Below are 22,672 nucleotides of genomic sequence, written 5' to 3' on the forward strand. Positions count from 1 at the left end.
ATGAGAATGGTGTTGGGAAGAAATGTCATTTTATCAGCTATGTCCTTAACTAAAGAACAGTTTCCAGATACAAATCTTAGAACCGTTAACTTAACCAACTTTTGCAAAATAGTCATCCTCTATAAAGTGAAAACTCCTTTATTTTACAGTTGAAGGCAGAGTATGGAAAATGTCAGCAGCAGATTAAAGAGTTGATGAAGAATTTTAAGGAAATACAGGCACAGGTACTGTGTGCTAAAGAGTATCTTTAAAACTTTTATCAACGAGAATTCAGTTTGCTTTAAATACGCTAATAAGGCATCCAAAGTATATTGCTTTAAGAGATAATACAACTAATTAAACATCATATCTTTCTGGTAGGTATCTACTGCAAGAACTTTCCCAGGAATCTTTAAAGCAAAAGACAGTCACTTGTTGCGCCTCTGTAGGATATATTCAAAATGTCAAAATGAGACAGTGCCTTTAGTAGATTACTAGATAGATAAACTTGTGTTTGTAAAATGACACACAATAATGTAAGCTAGCCTGTTAGGAACCCTAACTCTATACTTTTAAAAAAAGAGAGAGCGAGCTGGATGGCTGCTTCTGGAAAGATGTTCAGTTCTTTTGTTGATATTGTCTATTTAATGTATAATTTGTCAGGGTCTCCACAGCCCTTCAGAGTAGTTAATCCTGAAGATTAGGGAATTGAAAGCAAAAAATAAAGACCTGATGCTGAACCACCTTCAACTCCCACTGATGGCAGTGAGAGCTGAAAATGCTCAATGCCTCTGAATTTGTTCCTACATAATTGTATTTTGTCATGCTTTACTGAGAACAATCTGATGCCCACTATCAACCCCAGTAGACCCTGCTGTAGACTAATGTTGCCAGGAGAGAATTGTACAGCTTCCAAGCTAAATTGTACACTTGACACAATGACAGTGAGAGCAACAAATAGTAGAAGGCCTGGAGCAAGGAAGGATGTGGATTACATCAGTACAATTCTATGGGCACTCAGTATAAAACATGGTTACATCTTGGTGATATATATTTTTAATATATCAAAAACACAAAGAACATCAGTAAGAATGAAGACTTTTGACTCGTGTAGAGACCATTCATTCACTGCCTTTTACATACAACTATTGCCATACATTTTGTAGTCTCTTTTAATAGGAATGTCTGTTTTTCTAATTGCTATCCTATGTGTCTAATAATGTTTTAATGCATGTGTGAGGGTAAATATTTGAAGCTAATTCTCCATGCATTTTTTTAAATAGAACTCCATTCTACAAAATGAAAATCAGGCACTTAAAAAGAATATTTCAGCACTTATCAAAACTGCTAGAGTGGAAATTAATCGCAAAGATGAGGAAATTAGTAACCTCCACCAAAGGTACAAGTAGACAAGTCTAATTTATTATTTACTTTTTGTTTGAACATAGGTTTATAGCCTTCGATTAAAAACTTTTTATGCATTTTAAGTGGAAATGAACACATGAAAAATCGCTGTTTAGTAAATGGTTGTCTATAGCTAATCTTAGTCCTTTTTTTTTTTTTTTTTTTTTTTCTTTTTTTTTGTCAGAAGTGCTGATCTGAACTCTCTGGGTTCTACCCAGGAATCATTGAGAATTTCTTACGGCCTAACCATATGCTTAACCTTATCTTTGGGACAGGTTTGAACTGGGGACTTTAATCATCCCATTGTATGTGTTTCAATGTAGGCTAGTGGTCTCCAACCTTTTTACACAAAAGATCACTTCTTGAATTCAAGATCAACCCAGGATTTACCCTGCCCCTTCACTGAGGCCCCGCCCCGCTCACTCCATTTCCCCCCTCCCTTGTCGCTCACTCTCCCCCACCTTCACTCATTTTCACCGGGCTGGGGCTGAGGGGTTTGGCGTGTGGAGGGGGCTCAAGGGCTGAACCTGGGGTAGGGGATTGTGGTGCAAGCTCTTGGAGGGAGTTTGGGTGCAGGGGTCATATGGTCACACTGCATCTGATCTTATAGAATCCACTGGATGTTTTATGAATTTTACTTTTTATTAAGTGTCATTTGTGGTTTATAGATTCAAAATCCTTTAGGGATTGTCACAAATCAGTATAACATTCTCAACTGTGGGGTGTGCATTGGCTGAGTCTGGGGCAGGGGGTTGGGCTGTAGGAGTGAGGGGTGCAAGCTCTGGGAGGGAGTTTGGTGCAGGAGGGTGCTCCTGGCTGGGGCAGAGTGTTGGGGTGCAGGAAAGAGTGAGGGGTGCAGCCTCTGAGAGGGAGTTCGGTGCAGGAGGGGGCACCGAGCTGGGGCAGGGGGAGTGCAGTGCAGGAGGGGGTGCCAGGTGCAGGCTCTGGCCGGGACGTGCTTACCACAGGCAGCTCCTGGCCCGCAGTGTAGCGTGGCTCAGGCAGGCAGGCTGCCTGGCTGCCTCGGCCCCATGTCACTCCCGGAAGTGTCTCCCTGATGGCATGTCTCTGTGACCCCTGGCGGGAGGGGGGCAGCAGGTCTCCACGCACTGCCCATGCCCACAAGCGCCATCCCTGCAGCTCCCACTGGCTGATTCCCAGTTGGGGAGCCCTGCTGCACTGCCAGACTTTTAGCGGCCTGGAGATCACAATCAACTGGCAGAGGCTCCCGGATCGACAGGTTGGTGACCACTGATGTAGACTATCTCATCCATATTTTTGTTCCAGAGCTAGTCTACTCTAAAAGTCTCAGATTGATAAACCCCATAGATTTTTTTTTTTGGATACTTCTTGCTGGCCTTTCTAGCCAGATGTTGAAGAGCTCTACGTCCACTGTTAGTTATGAGGGGGCTGTCTATATTAGCAACTTGTCATACTCTGGCTGTCCTAGGCCAGGAGTTCAAAGCACTAGTGTGTAGACTAGAAAAGAGTTGACTGTCTGGGTCTTGGACTCTGAGGCTAAGCGTAAGACTGGGACTCCAGAGAGCTGGTTACATTCCCAGCTCTGTCACTTACTACCTTTATGACCTCAGGCAAGTCCCTTAGTTTATTTGTGCCTCAGTTTATCCATCAGTAAAATGGAAATAAAAATTTCCCTACCTTATTAAAGGGTATTGTGAGGATAAAACCATTGTTTGTGAGATAATCAGATGTTGCAGTGTTGGAGGTCATTAGCACCTAAACTGTATGAAGTTCTTTTAGAGATGGTTATCAGAAGTGCTATGACTGAAATCAAAAAATGTTTGTTTGTCTTTATTCGTAGTTGTCATGAGGTATTGTCCACATGAATGTATTTGAATAGTATACAGTCTGATAAATACACATTGCCTTGTTCTATTAGTTCTTTCAATTGATGGCTGAGACATGCTAGCTGTTTTCTTCACAACCTTGAGTTCAGCATTCTAGATCTCAAAACTATTATTTTCTTTCAAAATCTTTATTTTGAAAAACATTTTCAAACTATACTTCTATAAGTCCCCAAAAGATAATGAAGCAATTATTAGCTATTTCAGAGGTGTCCATCATGCACTCTAGGCTACTAGTCAGGTCATAACACACTGTCGTCCCCATCTATCTGTCATCCCATTAGGATATGTTGTAGGAAATGACTGGTCAAGGTCTGATTTAGTCAGTGTTACGGGCATTCTTATGGCAATCCCGACAGACAAATTTTGGGCACATATTTCATGACAGACTTCATCACCATTGTGACTGAAATCTCTTTATAAGGAAAAAATGCCTTGTTTGAGGCTTTGAAAAAGCTACAAAGTGTTATATTCTTAGATACTGTGGTGATGGGTACAGTACAAGAACCTGAATAGAATACAATGTACTGGAACTCAAACAATGAAACCAAGTCTTGGCCCTTATGTCCAAAAACTTATCTATAGCAATGGCAAATTTGTGAAAAAGTAAACATCTCTGGGTCTTAAGAGACAAATCTGTAGAAAAATCGGACCCATGTATTTCAGTTTTGATGTTTTAAGTAGACACAGTGCCCTAGTGATAAAGAAGAATTGGCACATTGTGACAATATACAGATTGTTAATCTGTTTAAGCCACTTTACATAGAGGTTGAGTGAGAGGGAAATAAAAGGGTTATTAAAAAAAATACTTCGATACCATCAAGTTCACAACAAATGTAAGTACCCATATGCTTTTAACTGTCAGGATACATGCCTTTCAGGGTCTGTTGCTCTTGATGGAAATACTGTTCTCCTTGTATTGTTGCACTATGATGTCAGAACATAGGTTTTCCAAAATTAGCATAATCAAAACAAGCTCATACACGTATTCAGCAAAGCCCACAGGATTTGATGCAAATACTGGTGAATGGCCCCAGTGTAGATACTTTCTAGCCAGATCAGGCTACTCCCTATTAGTGTGAAAGAGGACCAGGATTAAAAAATCTTGGTGGACGCAGTCACAGTGAACACTTAACAACAGTAGCAAGCTGAACTGGTAAAGGTGAGCTGTTCTGTCTGATCAGATCTAGATTTCAAACCTAATTAACATAATACCTAAATAATACTAAGGATTAGAATTTTTACTTACTTTAAAATGAGTTATTACATAATCTCCAATGTGACTTAGTCTCAGCCTAATAAGGACCAGTAGGTTTTTTAGTGTGTATTAAATTAAGGGCAAAATTAAACATTAGCACTAAATGAAAATCAGGCATACGAAAAAAGGCTTGTTTTGAACACTCTCTCATTTTTATTCCAAGTACAGGGAAATGGCTTTAGGCAATCACAGCAGCAACAAAATTTTATTGACTGGAAAGCATAAGACCAAAAATAGGGACAACCACGTTTTTTCATCCATAGGCAAATTCCATTTTTTGGCTGCTAAGTGGTCAGCAAATAATGTTTCTCTACTTGGGACTGACATGAGATTTTTTTTTTTTTTTTTTTGCCCTGTAGTTCCTTACATGTTTGTTCTTAGTTTTGAAGGTATACTTGGATTCAGTTTAGAAGTTGTAGGTATCAGAGCTATCTCATCCGTGACTCTGAAAACACCTACAAGTATGACTTCTATATGTTATCACTATGCTCTTACTTCGTTTTCTGGATTATGGACTGGCATTCATTTAGAATTAGTCACGAGAGTGTAAGAAACATGGCGTTGTTTTTAACCAGGCCCTTTATGTGGAGTGCCATATGCTGGACCTGGCACAAAAGTGAGTCTTTTCTGTTCTAGCTATGTAGTTTTTGCATGCCCCTCACTATTTGCATAGGCTGTGCTTCTTCCCCCTCCCCTCGCCCCCCCACCGTGATGACCTTGCAGCAGTTGCACATGGCCTTGATGAGGCTTGATTATCATAATTTACTTGTTTTCTTTTGCGTGCAGCAAGTTCAACACAATAGTTTATTTGCTTATTGGTTTGATCATATTACACCTATTCTTACTGCCTGTCTACATACTGGCAGGTTTGCTGTCTGAGTTAGCGTGGTTGATTTTTATGATTCTGAATGGCATAAGCCCTGATTATATTTGAGACCACCTCTGAGTCTTGTGCTGATGGTTATAGCTTTTTCACTGCTTGGCAATGAAACAGTAATTTCAAATAATAAAACTAATATGTAGAATATACAATTCTATCTTTCTTGCCTTGTGGTTCCTTGTGCATTTGTTTTTGGGATATTTCACCACAAGTCTTTTTTTCAAATGAGTTGCTTTTTGAGGCCAAGTGAATTGATTGTCAGCTTTTAAAATTCTAGGTGTACTTTAAAAATGTTTTTTTATTAATGTCGTAGTTTTACCCAATTCTTCCTTCAAACTGAGAATTTAGAAAAATAAATACGAAAAACATTCACTGTAAATTGTGAAAGATCAAGCTACATAGACCCTTAAGCTGCAATTCTTACTCTATAGAATTTCACCTATAAAAGCTGCAAACTTAGAAATTTTAAGATAAATGCCTTGTATTGTGAGCTTTGCTGTCCTTTAATCAGTACCACTGCATAACAGTTTAAGAAAGAACCAAGGTGTTCATAGAATTTTGGCTTTAGTTAAATTTATAAAAAAAACAAACACCAAGACTTAATATGATTCTTCTCTCTGTTTACAAATAGGTTATCAGAATTTTCCAGTCATCGAAATAACTACGCTAGAACGTATCTTCCAGGATCAACTAACACAAGGTGCTCCAAGATACCTAAAACAAAAGATCCTAAATTCAGAGCTGCTTCTTTAGTAGACAATACAAAGACAGATCATAGATTGAAAACTGACTGTTCCAAAGATATACATCACAGTTATTCATCTCACAATATGGAGGATGGAAAATCACACACAGAAAGAAGAAACTCTCCATATTTACTCAGATATCCTCCTAAGGAGCTTTGTAATGACAGTTCTCTTATCTGTTTCCAAAACTTTGACTACTACTCCAATAAGGGTAATAGGAAGGAAAGAGAAATGAAAAATGGTGAGCAGTATAGCAGGGCTAATGACAACAGGTACAAAAGAGATACATACCAGAGCACTGGCAATAGTACAGATAGTGAACAGGGAAACACAGACTCTTATCAAAAGTTGCAAATATATTCAGAAAAATCTGGTAAAAGTGAGCTGCAGCAAGAAAGTAAGAGCAAAATGCTGAAATGTAGCCCACCTGTGGAAAATAGAACTGATAGGTGCATTTCTACCTGGGAGAAACAAACAACCATTAAGGAGAGATCACAAACAGTTGAATCTCAAGGTGATGAAAAGGTTGAAAGGTCACAATACATAAACAAACAGGACCTTGAAACACGTGATAAAGATGAGAGAAATTTTGAACAGAAAAACAAATCAACTGAAAAGCAACAAGAACAACCAAGAAGGTCTTGCCGAGTGAATAGTCCACATTCAAAGAATGAAACTGCAAGGAGCCCACACAAATCACATAAGTTCCCCATGGAAGACTGTAGAAGAGGAACAGATGAAGATTGCAAGAGGGATGGGGGAGCAAATGATCATCGTTCCCGAGAGGCAAGATCTTCACCTTCCACTTCCAGCAACAGAGAGCACAAACATACACGCTCCAAGGAAAGTAGCAGCAGATATGAATGGGAAACTACATATTCAAAATCAGAGAGACACAGAACTGAAGAAAAAAGGAAAAGAGAGAGAGAAAACCAGGAAGAAAGTAGGCATCCTAGAAATGAAAGAAAAGTAACAAAAGAAATTACACACCAGACTACAAAAGAATCCAAGAATACAGATGCTACAAAAAATGAGAGAAACAAATCATCTAAACCAGAAGGAACACCCAGAGTAGCAGATGGTTTAAAAGAGCACAAAGCTGGAAAGGCTAAAGATGATAAAAATGGAACAAAAAAGAAAGATCTAAAACTAAGCTTTATGGAAAAGCTAAATTTAACTCTTTCTCCTGCTAAAACACAGCCTCTCTGTCAAAATAATGGAATTGAAACAGATTCCAAAAAAGCCAGTAGTGAAGGCAGTGCAGAGACCCCAGGGCATACAGAAATGTTAACACCTGCCCAACCTATTAGTATTGGTTCAGTAGAGCAAACCCAGGTTCCAGTTCAAACAGACTTGGAACCAGAGACACCTGTTTCTGAGATCAAAAGGAAAACTGAAAATGAAGCTTTGGGAGAAACTCTAGACCTACTGCAGCCTGAAGCTTTGACAAAAACCGTGGATGCACTGCAACCTGAACTGACTAATGATAACACTGTGTCCCTTCCTGAGGCTGGACAAGAGATGGAAGAGGCAGACACAACATGCAGAGTTTCTGAGTTAGCAAGCCCTGTGAATCATGAAGCTCGGAACATTGATTATGATGACTTGGAGACCATTAGTTCTGATGATTTTGAGTCCCATAGTGTCACAGATGATATTAGACAAATGAAGTCAGACTCATTAATGCAAGTGGTAGATACCAATGATGGTGCATCTGGAGAAAGTTTTCAGTATCCTGCCAAGGAAAACAGTGTTTCGAAAACTGTACCTTACAAGGAGGGCGTGACTACATCTGAGCCAACTGACAGGGATATACCAGCTGATGGAGGCATACCAGTAGTTGATGAAAACACTTGTAATTTGGAGCAAAACTTGCCAGAACCAGAAATCAGTATAGTAACATCTTCTCATAGTGATAAAATAGATCCTAGAACTAAAGCAAGAGAAACTAACCCAGTTCCTGCTGATGATAATTCAATATTAAGCATTGATCTCAATCACTTGAGGTACATTCCAAAGGTTATCAGCCCACTGAATAGTCCAATGCGACCCTTGGCTAAAGTACTTAGGATGGAGAGCCCTTGCAAAGGACTTGTGAAGAGTTATAACAAAGGTATTCATCTATATTTTATCCTAGTTTTGTTTTCAATTTTAGATATCTCTCCAAAATATGCATTAGTGCAGGGGTGGCCAACCTGTGGCTCTTCAGAAGTTAATATCCGGCTTCTTGTATAGGCAGTGACTCCTGGGCTGGAGCTATAGGCACCAAATTTCCAGTGTGTCGGGGGGTGCTCACTGCTCAACCCCTGGCTCTGCCACAGGCCCTGCCCCCACTCCACCTTCTCCTGAGCCTGCCATGCCCTTGCTCCTCTCCCCTTTTCACCAGGAAACAGCTGATTGGGGGGGAGAGGGAGGTCCTGATCTGTTGGACTGCCAGTGGGTGGGAGGCCCTGTGAGTGGTGGGGGAGCTTATGGGGGGCTGCTGATGTATTTTACTGTGGCTCTTTGGCAATGTACATTGGTAAATTCTCAGGCTCAGGTTAGCCACCCCTGCATTAGTGGGAAGTAAAGATGATTGTCTTTTTGAGATTTTTAAACCCAGAGAATGGCTTTGTCTATGCCATTGCTTTCTCTTTCATATTCCCCTTTGTATGCACACTTTATAGTGGGGAATCTATGATTGCCTGATTGCAGTGGGCAATTGGACTTCAGTGTTTACGATTCACACACAATACCTTGGAGTTAAGGAGTGAAGGAATTTGTATTAACCTTATGCAAAATAAACACACAACATTGCGTAAACATAAACATAAAACATAGTCATTAAAGGGATGGACAGACCAATGAAGGGATCTCATGTAAGCATCTGTTATGTTAGTTTATACATTCAATTAGGATTGATTGATGAAAATTCATTTTCTACAATCCATTGACAAACATAACTTTGATCCATAATGAATGCATAAACTCTTCCAACATATACAGCAATAATTTTATTTGTTGGCTTCTATATACCTGTTTTTCAAAAGGATTTAAACCCTATCTTACATAGAAAAATTGATAGTAACCCAAACTATTGAGCCCTCCAAAATATTTTGCACTTCTGTGGCAAACGATCTCGCTGCTCTACAAACATTAGTGAACTAAGCTTTCCAACATCCAAGTAGAGTAGAAAGTAGAAGGGGCTAGGTCTGATTGAAAGTTTTCCATCAACATTGTTTTTCAACAGAAGATTGGGGTTTTGTTTAAATTAATTGTTTTGCAAAAAGTGTTTGGTTTTCTGTGGAAAATTTAGATTTTTGTTGAAATACACAATGCTCACAAACTAAAATATTTAATTATTATGAAATGCTGCTGCAGTGTCTCATGGGAGTTGCAGTTCTGGTGCCTCATGCTCCCGTTCTCTCTTATGAGCTAGGATCTGCAGCTGGACTTTATCTCCCATGATGCACCTTGGCTTCTTTCCAAGAAAGGAGACTGGTGCATTATGGGAGATGTACTCCCATTCTCCTCTACAGACTGACTTTTCTGGTAGGACAAGGCACCACAGCGGCATTTCAGAATTGCAGTATTTCAGCAGAAAACCAAAATATTAAAATTCTTGCCTAAAATTTAAAATTTTCCATTGGGGTGGGGGAATATGCACACGCTTTCTGATCACCTCTAGTGATATCCCTAGTTACAGATGGGAGACTGGGATCAAAGGGAGCAAATTTTTAAAGGTACTGAGGGGCCTAAAGAGGCAGGTTAATGCCTAACTCCAGTGATTGCAATGGAAGTCAGGTGCCTAGATGCTTTTTGAAAACCCTACTAGATGTCTATCTCCTCTTTAGGTGCCTATATACCTTAAAAAATTTGGCCCTAAATGACTTGTCTGTGGGAAAGATGGGAATTGGAGCTGAATCTCCGAAATTCCAGGGGTGTGCGTTAGCCACCAAACTATTCTTCCCCTCAGTTAAATGAATTTGAATGTCTAAATATGTTTTACAAATATGAGACAGTCAGGATGAAAGTAGCAGAAAATTTCACATACAAATAATCATTAGAGTGTACCATAAATTGACAGAAGAGCTGTCCTATCAAGTACACATGAGATACAATAACATGAGAAGTTAGGGAAAAGTCAGTAACCCTGTTTCTGAATTTCCTGACTCCTGTGTAGTTAAATCTCAACTTTCACTTTCCATTACTATAATGGGGGATTTAATGGAGCTTTTAGTGTATTCACAGAGGAGAAATGGGAAAGGGTGAAGAGTTTAAATCCTTTTTCACATACTTTACTACACTTGTATAATCATTACTTTCTGCAAAACTCAGTGTACTGGTGGAACTCTATCGCACTTGACCAGCAATTCTTAAATCTTTTCATCTGAACCGCCATTCATAAATTTGCAAACGTGATATTTAACATAACAGCAAATATAGCTGATACTAGTTGATAAGAAAATAGAAATAGGGGACCTGAGGAGATTAGACCCCAAGTAGATAAATGCCAAATGAAGGATTATCATTCTATAGCATATCCCTAGAGTCGTTTATATAAAAAAAAAAAAAAGTATCCATCTGGTCCAGGACTTGAACTGCCATATTTCAAACTATATATATTAGTACAAGGGTGGGCAAACTTTTTGGCCCGACGGCCACATTGGGGTTGCAAAACTGTACAGAGCACCAGATAGGGAAGGCTGTGCCTCCCCCAAACAGCCTGGCCTCCACCCCCTGACTGCCCCCCTCAGAACCCCCAACCCATCCAACCCCCCCTGCTCCTTGTCCCCTGACTGACCCCCACCCCTATCCACACCCCCCGCCCCCTGACAGGCCCTCCGGGACTCCCACTCCCAACCCTCCCTGTTCCCTGACTGCCCCCCTTCCAGAACCTCCACCCCATCCAACCACCCTCTGCTCCCTGACTGCCCCCTGGGACCTCCCACCCCCTTACCATGCTGCTCAGAGCAGCAGGAGCACGCCGCCAGGCCAGAGCCAGCTGCGCTCCCCGGAAGGAGCGGCAGGCCACTAAGAGGGAGGGGCTGGGAGCAAGCCTCCCCGGCTGGGAGCTCAGGGGCTGGGCAGGACAGTCCCATGGGCCATAGTTTGTCCACCTCTGTACTAGTACCTTTCCCAGACCTAAAGAAGAGCTCTGTGTAAACTCATCTCTTTCACCAACAGAAGTTGGTCCAATAAAAGATGTTACAGTACCCCACCAACCATGTTTCTCTAATATCACAGGACCAGCACGTTTATAGCAACACTGCACATACCTCAAAGTAGTAATTTTTATCTTTAAGTTAGACTCTCTAATAGTAATAGCCATTTCATCTGTTTTTGACAGGCAAGAAGTTATAGTCTCCCTTAGTCCTGAAATTCAGTACTCCTCTCTATTATAACTCCTGCTTAGGTGTCCCAGGATACACTTTATGCATATGCTGCTGCTTTAGTTTGTTAAAAGTTTGGTTAGGTAGAAAGTTCAGGAGTTTTTGCATAAAGAAAGCTGAAAAACATTGTTTAAGAACAGTAAAAGTTGCAAAACTTGTAGAAGGTAATTGTTATGTAACTGTCAAATATCTTTGTCTCCATTCCTTTCCAAAAATCATTAATGGAATAACAGTTTTACTGCTCTGGAAGCTATACAAAATGAATGTCCAAGAACACTGACTTCAAAGAGGTGGCCACAGGAGAATGTTTGTTTGTGGAAAGCAATTATTTTGAATTCATATTTTCTCTTGTTTTTGACATGAAATGTTGTGAGATGTCAGTGAGAAAAAGGATATTTAATACCTATGTAATTAAAAATATAAAAGAATTTAATAAATATGGGTGCCCAACAAACAAACCCAAACAGCTACAAATCTTAATCGAATAGTATTTACCACTTAATTACACATATGTAGATGATTTTTTGATTATTTTTTATAATGGGGAGCCAAAATTTGTCTCTAATAGCTTGATATTGCACTAACTCTAACCAGATGCCTTTTAAAAAAAACTCCTAATTGATTGGTTTTACAATAAGGTATTAAAAATTGAAAGATCAAACAATTGGTAAACTTGATTGTGAGGGGGAAAAAATAAGTAATTTTTGAGAAAGCAGTATTAAAAAAAAAAAATCCTGACCTTTCCCCTTGTCTCCCACATTTCTGTAATTCAAACAACTAAAGTAAATACTTGTTTATCAAAAATTAATAGGAGGAACAATCTCTTATGCTGTAGCGTTTGGTTTAACCTCTGGACTAATCTTTATCTTAAAGTTATCCGCAACTGAAATTAACTTATTGTGTCTATAGTGCTTAGTGTGATGGGACCCAACCCTTACTTAGTAGATTCATAGATTTTTAAATACTGAAAGGACAGTTACATCCCTTTTGGTGGCCCTGATTCAGAGAAATGAATGCCAAAGTAAATAAGTGATTTATGTTACATATTTTGACCTTATTATGAAACCAGTAAAGGAAAACCAGAATTCAGGTGTAAATCTTGTTATGCTTTGTGGTTTCATAGTTGGACTCTAAAGACACAGCCTTGCACAATATTAGCATAACAAATAACTTTATTTGTGTAAAGAGTAAAATAGTGAAAATTTTCAAGTATTTTATTTTTCTTCAACCAAAAAATTCAGTGCCGATCATAATATTTTCACCAAACAAAACTTGGATAATCCATATTTGTTTATAAAGACTGAAAAAATCCCACTGACATCAATGGGAGCAGAATGAGGTACTTATTTTTTATCTTTAATCTGCTTTCTCAGTGTTGTTCATAGCTATCAGAGTTTAAGATCAAGTATACCGAGTAGAAGCTGACAATTCTAAACAGTTAGCACCCAGTTCTAATAAAAGGTAAACCGCTGAGTCTTCTGGGTTTTTCCTAAAATGTTTGCTCTGTGTGGAATTTTTGTTTTATAGATGCTTAACAAACTATTCTCTCTTTATAGATTTAACTCCTGAAAGCACAGTTGCCTGTCCCTCAAAGACTCTGTCAAATGAAGTAAATAAAGAAAATCAAAAGCCAGTTTGCTCATCTGACAAACACTCAGAGATGGAGTCCCAGCTGAGCATATCCTCTGATGAATTAGAAGAAGGAGAAATTGTAAGTGATGATGAAAAATCCAAATCAGAAAGAAACTCTGAGAATAGTAAAATATCAAGGGGAAGAGCTTCTCCTGAAACACACAATTTGAGCAGCAGTCCACATAACCAAATGAATAAAACTGCATCTTGCAATGAAGATAGTGGAAAATTAGTTTACATAAAAGTAAATGCAAACAAAAGTAGAGAAAAACATAAAACTGGAGCTACCCGATCGTCAAAGGAAAGAAAGAAAAATAAAACTGTGAGCATTGCTTGCCTTGAAAAAATAGTTCAAATTATTCTTGAACCTTCTACAGTACAAGAAATTATGCAGATGTTAAAAGCTATACGAAAACAGATAAGGAAAAATTATATGAAGTTCAAGATGCATTTCCCAGTTCAGCATTTTCACAGAATTATAGAATCAGCCATTTTGAATTTTACATCATTGATAAAGTACCTAAACTTTTCCAAGATGTCTAAATTAGGCGAGACTTTAAAACTGACTCTCTGTGAAACTATAGAGTCTAAACTTAGGCATGTTAAAAAGAATGCAACAGTGGAACAACTTTTTGAACAACAGCTGTCAGATATGAAAAAACAGTTATGGAAATTTGTGGATGAACGGCTTGATTACTTATTTGAAAAAATAAAGAGAATTTTAGTAAAACTGTGTGATTTAGTAAGCATCAGAAATGAGAGTGATGAAGGAAAGCTTGAAATTGTAACTACACAAAACCAGAAATGCATAACAGGTCATAAAAACGACATACAGAAATCCAGGAAAAAGTCCCTAAAAGTAAAATCTCAAAAGTCTGAAGAATATGTCCTTCCTAAACCAGTGGTAACTTATCAACCATTTAACAAGTGTCACCATGACAAAAATAAAATAGCTGCACCAAAAAATGTGATTACAAAATGTCTAAATTCCATTGATAATACAAGGAACTCCCAAACCCAAGTGCTGCCCTCTAAGGAAAATAATTTACAAGGCACCCTAACTCCACTGAAAAGTGCAAGATACGAAAAGGAAGGGTTTCACCTGGTCAGAGATGCTCACAAGTCTGATTTTAATTATGAACTTCTCACAGAACAGCAAACTTCTAGCCTCACATTCAACCTAGTGAGTGATGCACAAATGGGTGAAATATTCAAAAGTTTGTTACAAGGCTCTGATCTTTTAGAAAAAAGCATCAGCAGCATTGATGCAGATCAGTGGGAGTTCAGGACACCAGAAAAACAGATCCTGGAAAGTCAGAAATGCAGAAATAATCCTGCTTCTGTTATAGAAGAGGCAGTTCCAATAGCGTCCGGTGTGAAATCTAGACCAGTAGAGGGTATTAATTGGCCTGCAGTTTCACCTGAAAGAGCCTCATCTTTATCATCTAGACTTCAGATGCCAGTTGATCCAGATGTGTTGGATGAAAGCTGTATGTTTGAAGTTCCCCCAAGTGCAGCTTCTAGCAAAGATGATGAATGCAGTTTACAAAGGAATAAGTCATTTGTTTCTTCTATACTCCTTGAAGATCTAGCAGTTTCTTTAACTATTCCATCACCTTTGAAATCGGATGCTCATCTTAGCTTTCTGAAACCTGAAAACACATCCGGTTCAACTCCTGAGGGAGTTCTTAGTGCACATTACAGTGAAGATGCTCTTCTTGAAGAAGAGGATGCCACCGAACAAGACATTCATTTGGCTTTAGAATCTGATAACTCAAGCAGCAGATCAAGTTGCTCTTCATGGACAAGTCGGCCTATTGTTCCAGGTTTCCCTTGTGACCCCAGCCTACCAATGCAAGCAGTAATAATGGAGAAATCCAATGATCACTTCATTGTTAAGATAAGGCGTGCAGTGCCATCTACATCACCGACCCTTTGTCAGACTACCCTGGTGGAGGAGTCACTGGTATCCTTAACCAAGAAAGAAAAGGAAGAAATAATATCTGCCAAAATAAGAGAAGATAATCGGGCTGCTACAGGCACGACTGTTGAAGAAAATGATTCTAAGAGCAATATGAACGCCATTGATTCCACTGATGAGCTGTGTAATGTCAGTGCTAGACAAGAACAAGCTCATGATTTGCTTGAGCCTCTTAAGGAGCCCCATAGTGCCCCTGGAAAAGACGAAGCTCCTAACTTGTATGAACCCTTTTCAGAAACATCAAACAAAAATAGCCATGGTAGTGAAAACACAAGTGAAGACTTTAAGCTGTCTCAGATGCATGAATTGAAAGTGCCTGAAAACAAGAAAGAAATATCTAATACTTCAGTAGAAAGTCCTGTTAAAGCTGAAGTTGCTTTTCCTTCTGAATGTAGTGTTGATGCATATATAGATTTGACAGAAGATATTGTCAATGAAAGTGAAGCAGATTTATGTAGTCTTGCAGTGGAATCTACTTTAAAAGTTACAGAACAGGAAATTCATACAGGAAACTTAGATAAAGGTGATACAAAGGAAGAACCATTAGAGTGCAGTATCGATGCATATATCGATTTAACAGAAGAGCTTTCCAGTGAGATTAAAGCAGATGAGTGCAACTCTAAAACAAAATCCACTTTAAATGTTGATTTGGGATGCCAGACAAGTCTTGATAAAACTAGCAAAAAGAGAAAAAAAGAGTCTGTAACAGACAATTCCAAGTCAAAAAAACCAAAAAAGGAAACTGAATCAGCTAGTGAAAGAAATAATAAAAGTAGTAAGAAGTCTGAGGAGAAAGGTTTAGCTCTCAAAAGATCGTCTTCCGGTGAGAGGACTGAATTGCCTGAGAATAAAGATCCTTCAACTTCCTCCACATTGCCACGTAGTCTATATGCCAAAAACATCATTAAAAAGAAAGGAGAAGTAGTTGTTTCTTGGACAAGGTAAGAGTATTGACAGTATACTATTTTGGTGGGGGGTGGGGTCAGGGGACATGTTTGAAGTATGGGGTTAAAAATTAATTTAGTTGGTGACTGAAGTTCCATATTTCTACAGAATAAACACAGTAATGGCCACAGCAGTGCAAGCCTCCCCATTTGCTGCTATAAGTTGAGCCTCCCTCAGCCTTGTTCAGAAAAGACCTCCTAGATTGTGAGAGTGATCTAGTCTCCATATCCATTTAGTTCTTGATCTCTTTTCTGGGGGTGCCACTTAATGGCGCTAGTGGTTGTGTGGGTTGTTGTTTTTTTTTTTATTATTTTAACCATATTGACATCTGTTCACTGGAAACAGGTCTGAGACACTAACTCATTTCACAATCCACTGAACAGCTATTGGAAGATAGTGATTTTCAGTCACTTTATGTGGGTTGGAGTCAGACAGGTGTGCTAACGGAGAAAGGTTTCAGATCTCATAATTTCTGATTTATCTAGCCTCCCAGCAGTGATTTTTATTTTTTTAAAATGTCTGGAATTACAGATGAAATTCATTGTTGAGCAAATGAAATTCACTGTTGATAAATGCAAAGTAGGGCATATTAGAAACCACAATCCCAACTATACATAAAAATGATGGGGTCTAAATTAGCTGTTACCACTCAAGAAAGAGATCTTGGAGCCATTGATAGGATATTTTCAGAGAACTATCCATAATGTGTAGCAGCAGTCAAAAAAGCTAACAATGTTAAGAACCATTAGGAAAGGGATAGATAATGCCTTTATATAAATCAATGGTATGCACACACCTTGAATATTGCGTGCAGTTCTGGTCACCACATCTCAAAAAAGATATAGTAGAAATGAAAAAGATACAGTGAAGTGCAACAAAAATGATTAAGGGTGTGGAACAGCTTCCATATGAGGAGAGATTAAAAATACCAGGATTGTTCACCTTGGAAAGGAGACAACGATATGATGGTCTATAAAATCGGGAATGGTGTGGAGAAAGTGAATAAGAAAGTGTTATTTACTCCTCATAACAAGAGGTCAGCCCATGAAATTAATAGGCAGTAAGCTTAAAACAAACAAAAGGAAATACTATCTCACACAACACACACACAATCTATGGCACTCAGTGCCAGGGGATATTGTTAAGGCCAAAGGTATAACTTGGTTCAAAATAGAATTAGATATGTTCATGGAGGATAGGTCCATCGATGGACCTATTAACCAGGATGGTCAGGGATGCAACCTGGTGCTCTGAGTGTCCCTAAACATCTGACTGCCAGATGCTGGAACTGGACAGCAGGAGATGGCTCACTTGATAATTGTCCTTTTCTGTTTGTTCCCTTCGAAGCATCTCAGAGAGACAAGTTAGGTCAGGTAATATCTTTTATTATTGGACCAACTTCTGTTGGTGAGAGTGACAAGCTTTTGAGCCACACAGAGCTCTTCTTCAGGTCTGGGTTTGTGTGGCTTGAAATTTTCTCTCACCAACAGAAGTTGGTCCAAAAACGAGATTACCCACCTTGCATCTCTAATATCTGGGTATTGACATAGATGCAGCTGCACTGCATACAACTTTGAAGCATCTGACAGTGGCTACTGTCAAAAGACAGTATACTGGGATAGATGGACCATTAGTCTGACCAAATATTGCCCTTTTTATGTTCTTATATAACACTCCTAAATTTTTATCATGAAACCTTTTGACCTAACCATATGTTGTTTTATTTTGAAGTTCTCATTGATTTCTTCAGAAAGTTAATTGTTCCTACAAGAGTGTGATTTTTAAAATCTAATACATCATAACTGTTGCTAGAAACAAGCAAATCAGTTAAGATATTGAGAGTGCGCTACAATTTCTGACTTATGAAATCTGTTCTAATTCAAAGGCCTGAAGTTTTCTCCTCCTGCTGAACTACCTCCTAAAGGATAATGAAGAGTTCATTTTAAATAGCTAGTCATCACATACGTTTTTAATTTTATATACTTTGAGCTCTTGTGGAATTTCTAAATAACATACTTTGCACTTATTGGTGTATGTAGCACGTTTCATCCAAAGATTTCACAAACAAATGACTCCTCTTAGCCGATTTGTGAAGGTGGTATATATGCCCATTTTACAGATGGCTACACTGAGGCACAAAGAGGTTATGAGCTATCCAAAGGTCACATAGTGAATCAATGGCAAATTTGGGAATAGAATCCTAACTCTTTTCTGCTTTGATCACTAAACTTCTATGTAGATAATAGGAGTGTGGAGAAATGAAATAACTGGTATTCTTAAGAGTAGCGTGTTTGTTTGACGTTTTGAGTCTGGAACATTCAAAACTTCAAAATGTGGGATCTCTGAGTTTTGCACAAATGGTAGAACACTAGAGGTTAACATGGTAGTACAGTGCCCTATGAAATGAGAAGACCATGGTTTTGAATGCTGTCCTACGTTCTAGGTCTCTAGGCTGAGTAAACTTGATTGCCCTTTTTATTGTACAAATATAGGGGGAGAGTGAGAATCTTTTATTCCAAAAATTTAGTCTGCCTATATATCTACATTAACAGTGCTTGTATGCAACAACACTGCTGATAGCAGACATTTCCTTTTGCTGATGTAAAGCTATCAGTTTCATATCACTGTTTTAATTAATGCTTCATAGTTTGGGAATAGTGGGGTTTTGTGTGTCAAAGTAATGTTTAAAAATTAAATTAATCTTGGAATTTTTTCTTAGAAATGATGACCGAGAAATTCTATTGGCGTGTCAAAAAAACGGACCTTCAGGAAAAACATTTGTTTCCATAGCTGCCAGGCTAAACAAAAGCCCAGATCAGGTATGTATATTTATTCTAGTTGGACAAGCTCCTGTATTGTTACATTTCTGATTCCATAGTCCTGGAACAATATTTTTCTTCAAAGCACTTAAGGACAGAGATGTTAGGCTTCACAAATTAGGAATTATTATTGTTCTTGCACATGTAGCTGGGGATTGGGAGAAGGGGAAATCTCTGACTCTTTTGGGTTTTATTATTTTGAATTATAAGCATTCATCTTTTGTCTGTCTCAAGTCCTTAGGCAGGAATACTATGTTGGAAAATAAAGTAGTACTGGACTCCAGCTGTTTTGAATCTCAGTAATTATGATGGAGAATGAAGATTTCAATCACTGAAAGTGTAAAGTGGAGCAGAAGACCCATTTGCTGTCACATTCCTAAATCCTTTGGGTACTTCTGAAAAATCTCCCCCTAAAATTCACAGAACTAACGAGCAGTTGAGAGAGACAGTCAGATTTACATCTAGAAATTCTAATATTGGTGGATTAATCTGAACTGGTAGATGTTGAAATCCAGAGTGCTAATAATGTGTGGTGTTTTGTTTTTTCTCCCCTTAGGTTTCAGAAAGATTCAAGCAGTTAATGAAGTTGTTCAAAAAGTCAAAGTGCAAGTAGCTATTAAGCAAGTTGCTGTTGTGGTACAGGGTTTTGCTGTTGTCAGCAATGACTGACTACTCCAAGTACACACTTATGGATACTTTGGGAAGTATCCAAGTCAGAACACCTAGTTCAGTAAACTGGTGAACTGTCATTTATTAGCCCACTCTTCTCCATATAGTTGACATATACTTTATCTTGGCTCAAATAGCAACGAGCATTCATTCTTATAGCCTCTCAATAGTATGTCAGCCATATGTGGGGAAAACAAAAGCCAAACAAAACCAGCAGGCTGAATGAAGGAAGAAAATTCCTGTACAATAGAACAGTGTGAATTCAAAACTGCGGAGACTCAGTTGTTAGTTAAACTTGTTACATAACTGAGGAAACCTGCTCAGTCTGATGAAACTAGTGAAGCCTGTTAAAGGTGCTGTAAACAGACTTTGTGTGACAATGTGAAACATGGGTTTTATAAACCTAAATAATTGCCTGTTGTCCAACTGCTAGGAAATCTTGGGTGTGTAAAACACTGTTTTAGTTGGTTGTGGGGTTTTTTTCCAATGTGACTTTAAAATACAGTTCTTAATAGGAATAATCCTGAAGTCAGTTGTTTTAGTAGCTGGATTATCACATAATGACATAGTTGATCCTTTCCTACTGCATGAATTGCTAACAGTGGAATTCATGTTGGGGGGAAAATCGGACATTGTGTCAAGGAGTTAAACTAGTCATTAATTCAGTGGCCAGTTTTTCAGATGAGTGCTTACCTTCTGAGATTGACTGCTGTGGAGTATTCCTTTATTAAGGGGTATTTTGAAGGTGAAAAAGTGGCTGTTCGGATTCTGTTTCAAAAAGCCTTGTCTGTTAAATGTTGAACAGCTGAATTTTTCCTTCAGAAGAAATGTTTAAGTAATACAAATTTACAAAAAGTTCATGTCATTTTGCCAAAAGTTTATCCTCTCTAACGTGCATCTTAGAAATAGCCATTTATTTAAATAGCATCCTTCAATATGTGTAGGGTTTTGGCACTAAAATTTAATATGCATTAATCACATTAATTTAAATGGTTTAGAAACATGGACTTCTTTGTAATTGCCTTGTAAAAGGCAATATCATATTTGATTGCCAGAGGGAAAATCCTTTCCTAAACAGCCACTGAAAGCCTACGTCCATTTAATATACTTGGGCAGCATCATGTCAATGTTCAAAAGTTTCCTTGCATCAGATGTCTAAGTGCATGTGTTTAACTCTTTAAAATCTTAGAAATTGTTATCTTTAAATATTAGTATACTCTCTTTAAAATACACATTACCATTTTATCATAGATTTCTAATAAGTTTACAGATGCCTATTTTGGTCACAGTCTGCTAATTATGCACTGGACAAATTTGTAATTTGAATAAATAGATGTCAAGGTTCAGGACCAGATTCTGTGGTCTTTACTGCATCAAAACATAAATTGAAATTACCTGGACTTTTGCCTGAATAAGAACCTCACCCTGGTTTACTAACTTCAGTTTAGTGCTACAATTTAGGTTGGCTTACATTTTTCCAAAAGCCAGTGAACCCTTATTATACCATCAGCATGTCATATGTTATTCCCCTGCCACATACATCCTAAGAGGAACAGTAACAAACATATTAGAACTAGAAGCCCAATAGACTGTTGGATTGATTATTCCTTGTCAATTGTGCTGTTATGTTTTCTGTTTTGCAAATATTACCTATGGAGTCATGACTGTTACATTGCCGGAAAGTATGTAACCTATGTGTTAGATAGCAGCACCCTATACAATGTTAGAAGTAGTGAATTATTTAAACATAGGTTGTGGCTTTGCAATTGGCAGTTTTCCATCTTATACATCAGGGATTGGCAACCTTTGGCATACGGCCCATCAGGGAAATCCGCTGGCGGGCCGGGACCGTTTGTTTACCTGCAGTGTCCGTACGTTAGGCTGATCGCAGCTCCCACTGGCTGCGGTCCCCTGTTCCAGGCCAATGGGGGCTGCAGGAAGCCAAGGGGTGTGCTGGCTGCCGCTTCCGCAAGCCCCCAATGGCCTGGAACGGCAAACCACGGCCAGTGGGAGCTGCGATCAGCCGAACGTGTGGACACTGCAGGTAAACAAACCATCCCAGCCCACCAGTGGATTTCCCTGACTGGCCGTGTGCCAAAGGTTCCTGATCCCTTTATAGAACAAAATGTGTACAGTATCAAAGGCACTAAAGAAAAGCTAATGGCTTTCAGTGCTTGACCCTCCTCTTCCCCCTCACAAAGGCAAGCAATAAATATTATTATAAAGCACACTTGGCCCCTCTTTCTGTTGCTCTACATTCATAACTAAAAAATGATTGGTTTAGTTCTGACTTGAATTCCTTTTTTTGTAAATTGTTAAACTATTTTTTTAAATGTTGCCTATTGTAAGTATGTGTACAGGTTCCCGTATGGCTATGTAAAATACCTTATGTATATATGTGTATATATAGCTTTGTTTAGCCAAAGATTTTTAACTATGTAAAATTCCAAGTTTATTTTGTATAAACTATTAGTTTGCTTACTATAAGAGCAATGCAAAAAATAATAAATCTTTGTAAAGTTCACACTTACGTTCTTGTTGATCAAATGTTGGCTTGAAGTATTTTGTACCATTGTTTGTAATTTATTTCTTCATTAAGAATTTTGATACCATATATGCAAAATGTACTGTATATAAACCTACAGTCTAACTTGTAAAACCTCATGTAAATGAAAACAACTTCTCTGAATAACTATTGGTTAATGGTGTGGCAACTGCAACTGCTATGCAGCAGCATTTAAGTTGCTTCTATAAATAATGAGGATGTTGGGAAAGTTCTTCTCTTTCCTCCACATGAACAATAAACATGAAAGTGCTTAGCCAGCACTCTGGTTACTTGAATTATGTATTGGCTTATTTTGAAGTGAACTATTAATGTAGTAAACATTTATGTGTCTACAAAATGAATAGATGGGAAACTGGACCCTCCTTAAAAACAAACTCAAGTGTTTCTTAAAATATTTGAGAATTACATAGTTCCCCTCCCTCTTTCCAAAGTGTGTGTGTTGCTGCTGTGAGATTAACATCTAGACTTAGTACCACATGAGGAAGATGTTTTTCCATGGAAAGCAGATAATCTAGTAACTTCCCTCCCTCCCTCCAAAAAAAAAAAAAAAAAAATC

General features: G+C 38.4%; 1 protein-coding gene across 5 annotated transcripts in view; it reads left to right on the top strand.

The window, feature by feature from the left end:
* CASP8AP2 (caspase 8 associated protein 2) overlaps positions 1-22,391 on the top strand; it is a 29,732-nt gene extending 7,341 nt beyond the window's left edge. For 4 of the 5 annotated variants that reach the window (XM_073336754.2, XM_073336756.2, XM_073336755.2 and 1 more), the window contains 6 exons: positions 150-224; positions 1,263-1,378; positions 6,018-8,245; positions 13,061-16,058; positions 18,782-18,881; positions 19,438-22,391. In XM_073336754.2, the coding sequence (XP_073192855.2) occupies positions 150-224; positions 1,263-1,378; positions 6,018-8,245; positions 13,061-16,058; positions 18,782-18,881; positions 19,438-19,494 (5,574 nt within the window). In that variant the 3' untranslated portion in view covers positions 19,495-22,391. The remainder of the gene's footprint in view (positions 1-149; positions 225-1,262; positions 1,379-6,017; positions 8,246-13,060; positions 16,059-18,781; positions 18,882-19,437) is intronic. The other variant, XM_073336757.2, reaches the window with a different exon arrangement.
* The last annotated feature ends 281 nt before the right edge of the window (positions 22,392-22,672 follow it).

Source organism: Lepidochelys kempii, chromosome 3 (genome assembly GCF_965140285.1).
Source record: "Lepidochelys kempii isolate rLepKem1 chromosome 3, rLepKem1.hap1, whole genome shotgun sequence".
NCBI lineage: Eukaryota > Metazoa > Chordata > Testudines > Cheloniidae > Lepidochelys > Lepidochelys kempii.